The 6,939-nt window shown below is 52.8% G+C and overlaps 1 protein-coding gene across 2 annotated transcripts in view; it reads right to left on the minus strand.

Moving 5' to 3' along the window:
- Positions 1 to 4,607: 4,607 nt before the first annotated feature.
- PHGDH (phosphoglycerate dehydrogenase) overlaps positions 4,608 to 6,939 on the minus strand; it is a 32,750-nt gene continuing 30,418 nt past the window's right edge. For both annotated transcript variants that reach the window (XM_010847212.1, XM_010847213.1), the window contains exons 11-12: positions 5,787 to 6,024; positions 4,608 to 4,921 (exon numbers count right to left, since the gene is read on the minus strand). In XM_010847212.1, coding sequence (XP_010845514.1) covers positions 4,767 to 4,921; positions 5,787 to 6,024 — 393 coding nt within the window. In that variant the 3' untranslated portion in view covers positions 4,608 to 4,766. The remainder of the gene's footprint in view (positions 4,922 to 5,786; positions 6,025 to 6,939) is intronic.

Raw genomic sequence — 6,939 nt, forward strand, 5'->3', positions numbered from 1 at the left:
GAATGCCTCCTGTGTTTCTTGGAAACTAGGACTCAAACAGTGCAGCAGCTGTCATGACTCCAGACTCTGAGGCCCCACTCTCCACACGCACCCACACAGCGGCGAGCTTGCTGAGCACTCACCTCACACCCTCCCTCTCGCCCTTTCAATTCCACTTGCTGAGAGGTGCAGGCTGAAACACAACCTCCACTCCCAGCTTCCTTACCTAATCTAAAGACACCTTACCAGGGACTTCCCTGGTAATCCAGCAGCCAAAAAACTCCATGCTCTCAATATAGGGGGCCCGGGCTCAATCCCTGGTCAGGGAACTAGATCCCACCTGCTGCAACTGAGAGTTACCAGGCCATGCTGCAACAGAGACGGAAAATCTCTCTGCCCCTACTGAGACCCAGCACAGCCAAATAAATAAAGGCACCTCACAGAGCCAGCAGACAAGAAGACAAGGGCCAAAGTTGACTTTAGGAGCTGAAGATCAAAGTCCCTTGGTCTCATGCCTTGACAGTGTTTTCTGCACAAATAAACACAGGTCAGAGGTTAATAGGTTATATTTTTGGCTCCTCCAGCCAAGAAAAAAAAAAAATTTCAATACCTAGCAGGAAATTTTTCCATTAGAGGATCTTTTGTCTCCCTTGAGTTGGGACACTGCTTCATCTAGAATCTTTTTGTAAAATAGCAATGGCTTGGGACTGAGGGGATGGAACTGAGAAGGGGAATGGGAGGCATCAAGTTATTTCCTTGTAAAGAGTCTCCTCCACCATCCCAGCGAGAAAGGGGCACTGTGGAGGAGAGAAGACGGTTTCTGGGGCTGGGGGGTGGGGTGTGGAAGGCTGGGGATGGGAGGGAAGCTGTAGGGTTCACGGGACACTGAGCACATGGGAAGGAGTTGCTCCTCCCACGCCCCTCTACCCCTTGGACTTCTCTGCCTGTTGTTCTTTTCACAGTAGGTGCCAGAAAATCCAAGATAAACCCCAGCGTGATCACTATGCCTTCATCAGCTGACTCCCTTCCCAGTCCCTCTCCAGGTGCTCCCTGAACTCCTGCCCTATTACACAAGCTGCAGTTGCCACCCACAAACCCCCCTTGGCTACCAACCCCCACCCCTGCCTCAAACCTTTGCCTGCTCCTCAACAAGCTGTTTGGGGGCCCTCGGTCTAGTTGGCACCCCAGGCAGGACAGTGTACACCTTTGCTAAGATCCCTGCAGTAGTGTCTGTAGTCATGAGAGAAAAGCCCATATTCCCCTGAGTTCTCAAATATATATATATATGTTGGGGCATAGATGATTAACAGTGTTGTGTTAGTGTCAGGGGTACAACAAAGTGATTCGGTTATACATACACATGTATCTTTTCTTTTCCAAATTCTTTTCCCATTTAGGTTATTACAGAATATTAAGCAGAGTTGCCTGTGCTATACAGTGGTTAGTCCTCTGTTGGTTATCTATTTTAAACACAGTAGTGTTTCACCTTCAGGTCATTTACTCTCATGCAGATAAAGAACTTCCCTATGTGGGCAAAAAAGTCACCCAGGACAACCTAGAGCAGGAAAGAGGATGGAGTGATGACTAGAGAAGGGTATTGTGGCCTGTTTTATACATCTCAATCAAGAATACCTACATATCGTATTAAAACAGATGTGGAGGACTTCCTTGGTGGCCGGCCCAGTGGTTAAGAGTCCACCTGCCAATGCAGGGGACTCGGGTTCAATCCTTGGTCCGGGAGAATCCTACATGCCACGGGGCAGCTAAGCCCATGCACCGCAGCTCCTGAAGGCCACACGCCCAAGAGGCTGTGCTCCACAAGAAAAGTCACAAGGAGAAGCCCACGCTCGGACCCCACTTGCTGCAACTAGAGAAAGCCTGCGCATGGCAACAAAGACCCAGCACGGTCAAAAAATAAAGTGAATTAATTAAAAAAAAAACGGATGTGGACAGTGAGCCAGTCTACTGACCATGAGGCAACTTCCTGTCCTCAGGGGACATATTAGACACACATGCACACATTTCTAAACCCCAAAATTCTAGGAGTCAGCGTTCCGAAGCCAGTTCTCTCCTGTCCCAGTATTTGTTTTGTCTCCACCACGGGAAGCAAACCCTTGCTTACCAGCCAAGGTACACAAGAAGGAATTCCACGCTAAGGTTAGGTGGTGTGGAGACACCACAAACTACAGACTAACATGAAGGAGTAGCCAGCACCAGCTGGATCTTAAACACATTTGCTTTTTTAAATTTAGGAGCCTTTATGTGGACAAAGTGATGCAGTGAATGTGTCCCATGCCTTCACTGGCCACTCATGTCGCGGAAGACACTGGGGGCTGTTCAAGTAATTTTGGGTTCCTAAATTACTTGAGTAATTCTAAATTACTTTGGGTTGCTCTGACCTTAGAGCACAAAATCTGGTTTGTCTAGAGGAGTTTGGGAAGCTGAAAGTTGAGTTCGACTTTTTTTTTTGGCTGTGCTAGGTTTTTATTTCTGTGCACGAGCTTGAGCTTTCTCCAGCTGCAGCGAGCAGGGGCTGCTCTCTAGTTGTGGTATGAGGGCTTCTCATTGCAGTGGCTTCTCTTGTTGCAGAGCACAGGCTCCAGGCCATGCAGGCTTCAGTAGCTGTAGCACATGGGCTCAAGACTTGTGGTACCCAGGCTCTAGAGCACGGACTCAATACTTGCAGTGCACAGGCTTATTTGCTCTGTGGCACGTGGGGGTCCTCCTGAATCAGGGATCGAACCTGTGTTTCCTGCATTGGCAGGCGGACTCTTTACCACTGAGCCACCAAGAGAAGCTTCTGAGCTCAACTTTACTTTTAACTAAGTTTAACTTCATCAATCTCAGCCCACCTTTCTAGCTAGTGGTGGGCTCCGGTGGCACCCCACCCTCCACCCCCCAACAACCAGATCCCACATTGTGCAAGATCTCTTTCCATTCGGAGGGAATGGGTTGTCTGATGTCAGGGCAACCATGTCTAGATCTGGCAAAACATTACTACTAGGGTGAAGGGAGGGCCCTTTGGTGCACAGAATTCCATGTAAGAGCCCTGAGTGAGACCTGCTCATCTGCTCTGAAAGAAAGGCCTATGGATGAAGGAACCAGTTTACCAAGTGCCTTAGGCACTTCCCACAAATCACTTGTTATCCATTCAATCCTGAGAGGTCTCACTGTCCCTCTTACTGATGAGGGAACAAAGGCTTAGGGGAGTGAAACACTGTGCTCAAGCTCTGAGCAGCTCCAAGCCACTTTGCTGTTCACGTCCCAGTCCATCCCCTCCCAGGTGTGCAAGGCCCTGACACATGTTATGAGGTCCTGGCAGATGTCAGCACAGGGAGTGGCTACAGGCGGAATTTCTATGGACCTTCGGTTTAGTCATAGCACTGAGGCCACAGGAATGGGTTTGCTGCTGCCAGTGGCGATCAGTTACCCTGTATCGGGCCTTCTCGGCCTGAGGAAGCCTCCAAAACCGGTGCTACTGGGTGTGAGGTGGGAATAGACAATCCCCTACCGATAGAGGGAAAACAACCCTCAAGAGGTGAAACCCTTCAGGCACAGGAGTACTATTCTGACATATTTCATGAAAATCTTAAAATCATGTTATATACTGTCTATCCCATACTAAACTGGGGCTTCCCAGTTGTGCTAGTGGTAAAGAACTCACCTGCCAAAGCAGGAAACACAAGAGACGTGGGTTCGACCCTTGGGTCAGGAAGATCCCCTGGAGGAGGGCATGGCAATCCACTCCAGTATTCTTGCCTGGAGAATCCCATGGACAGAGGAGCCTGGCAGATTATGGTCCATAAGGTTGTGAAGAGATGGACATGACTGAAGCAACTGAGCATGCGTGCACACACACACTATACGAAACTGGCTTTGTGAATTTGCCAAATATCCTCAGGCCCCATGCCTTTACTCACACTTTCTTCCTCTTATGAAACCTTTCCAAACATCTCCTGGGAGCCACCACCCTCAACTCAAATGACTTTCTCCTCTGGTCTCAACAGAATTCACACACACCTGTTGTGGCTCTTTCCTCACTGCTTCCAGTGACATGTATGCTCTGTCCCCCATGTCCTCCCCCAGAGGGAGATGTCTACAGAAGCAGTCTGAGCTCTAATAAACCTCCCCCTAGGCAGAACACCTAGCCCAGTGCCTGGCACACAATGCCGTGCATGTTTGGTGAATTACATTCATCAGTGCGCAGCTATGTTCCCAGGCGGAAGGGGGAGTCTAAAATAGCACAGTGTGTGCGTGTTAGTCGCTTAGCCCTGTCTGACTTTGCGACCCCATGGACTGCAGCCCACCAGGCTCCTCCATCCGTGGAATTCTCCAGGCAAGAATACTGGAGTGGGTTGCCATTTCCTTCTCCAAAAATAGCACAGGCACTTGCTCAAATCCTTGAGGTTTGTTCCTATAAAAATGTCTCTTAAAAACTTGAGACACAGGGAAAGGGTCCTCTTCAGAGCACCCCCACACAGACATGTAGTCCACCCATCTAGATCTCTCTTTATGGGTCTCCCTTTATGTCTCCTACTCACCTGCAGCCAAAGCCCAGCCCCACGGCTGCCCGCGGATGCCCTCCGGTGGCTCTTCCAGGTAATGACAACACAAAACTGCCCAGAGAGTAGAGGGTAGGCTCTTTATTGGGAGGTGATTGCTGTACCACAGAAAGATAGGAGTCAGAGGAGACACAAGCAGTGTCAGCCCCAGAAATGTGGATCTCCTCTCCCAGGGAATATGTTTCTTCAGAAAATCCCACGAGGCTAGGACGGGAGAGCCCAAGGTTAGAAGCAGAACTGGAAAGCCTCGGTCACGTGCGGCTTCCAGGGTGCCAGGCTGGGGAGTAGGGAGGAGATACTCATGACGTGCCAGGTCTCCCCATCTGACACCACGGAGCTCTGGTAGGACAGCAGCTGCACCCCTGCCTCTGCAAGGAGGCCTGGAAGTAGAAGAAACCCCTGGTTAGCACCAGGCACAGGGGAAGGAGAAGCAGGAGGCTGGGAGTGGGCTCACAAGCCTTGATTTCTGACATCAGTATTGCAGCAGGGGTGGTGGTCTCAGAACGGAAGAGCTGAGACAGAGGGAACAAAGGGCTCTGGTCAGCTCCCTCACTATTCCAGTAGCTTCAGGAACACCCTGACCATCAGGCAAGGCAGGGGAGGAAAGATTAGCCACAAAGAGCCAAAGCCACCAGCTGGACTTGTTGGCTGGCAGTTTTATCCAGACCATTAGCAAGGGAGAAAAGCAGGGGAAAAGTTCCTCTTGGCATCTGGCAAGGACATTGATATCAGGCCCCCTGAGGCCTGTGGACACTCATTCTCTGTCATACTTGGAAGTGCCCCAGGACCCCGAGCAGGTGGTGCCAGGGGCCTGAGGCAAGTCCAAGATGCCCACGACTGCTGGAGGGGATGCTCAGACAGGCTTTGTTGGATCAGGATGACCACCACCCAGCCCTGCCATCAGGAAACCTGCAACTCAGTGGCTCTGAACTCCAGGATACACTTCTATAGGCCGTCTCAAACTGAGTCCTTAACCTGGTGAGCACCTGGCTAGTAACAGGGGCTCTGGGGTCCCACCCCTGCCGCATGGCTCTGCAACCTCAGATAAGGCAGTTAATCTCGCAATTCCACATCCAGCCCCACATGTTCTGGAAACTGCTGCAGATCCAGTGATGCCTACAGGCATGAAGAGGGGCTGAAGGAGGCAGAAATCCACAGACTGCAATCCCAGGACAGAGCCCTCCCCACACACACACAGCCGTCCCTGCCTCCAGGGCACTGGCCAGCCCCACAGGCCCTCCTCACCAATCATGGTCGGCAGCATCGCAGGGTTGGAGGCCTGAGCCCGGAACATGAGCAGCGGCTGGCCAGGGTGGAGAGGCACTTCTGGTCTGAAGACAGCTCCATTGAGCGCCTGCAGCACAGGCTTGGTGCCCTGGACCAAGCCCACAGCCTGGTAGGGGGCACCTGCCAGGGCCACGGTCAGCAGGCATTCCCCAAAGTCCTGCTTCCCTGGTGTGGCAGGGTTGTGGGAGGTGGTCACCTGCAGAGAGGAGGCAAAGAGGCACAGTGACGCCCACTCCCTCCCTTGGCCTAAATGCCAATCTGTAGGGCATCAGCCTGGCCGCCACACTTAGCAATTCAGGGTCAGGGGAGAGGGCAGATGGGCAAGCCTGGCGCCCCTGAGTATGAGCTTCCTCCCTGAAGGAGGGCGAAGAGATCTACCCGATACAGGTAAAGGCTTGGAGGGGAGGGTGGGAGGAGAAGGCAGAGGGAGGGAGGCAGACTTCTCTCTGTCCCCAGGATCATCCCTGAAGAAGGGCTGGACAAGCAGCCCAGCCACCAGAGGCAGTCCAGCCTGATCCCTCCGGTGCTGACTTCCCGCTCCCTGCACAGAAGCAGTGGCCAACCCAGGATGTCAGAGAGCAGGCGAAGGAGAGGAAGGGGGCCATGGGAGCTCACTGCCCACTGCCTCCGCCAGCTCGCGCTGGCTGAGAAACACAGACTTTGATCTTAAGATGGAACCAGAAGGGAAAACACCACAGGGAAGCCCCTGAGGGGCTGCAGAGGATAAGAGGATGTGTGGCGAGCTCCCGGAGTTTGCAGACTAGCCCAGACCCTGGGTGGGGTGGTAAAGGAGTGCTGGATGGAGAGTCAGAGGCTGATGCGGGGCCACCTCCCAGGTCCCAGCCGGGCTCTGAGATCTCCTTCTTGGCTGTGAAGTGGGGGTCCTGCTGGCCCTCTCGCTCACAGAGCAGTTATGCACACAGCACCTTCACAGTGTCAGTTCTCATGCTGATGCTCGGGGGCCGGCGGGGGGCAGGTCATGGCTGTCTCCCACAGGGAGGCACTGTCACCGGCAGGACTCACGCCCTGGGGAGTCCCCATCAGTGAGCAGAGCTGCGAGGAGCTCTGAACACAGGGGAGAAAGGCAGTGCTGAGGGGTGGAGGGGAGGGG

Source organism: Bison bison, unplaced genomic scaffold (genome assembly GCF_000754665.1).
Source record: "Bison bison bison isolate TAMUID 2011002044 unplaced genomic scaffold, Bison_UMD1.0 scf7180017864247, whole genome shotgun sequence".
Taxonomy (NCBI): Eukaryota; Metazoa; Chordata; class Mammalia; order Artiodactyla; family Bovidae; genus Bison; species Bison bison.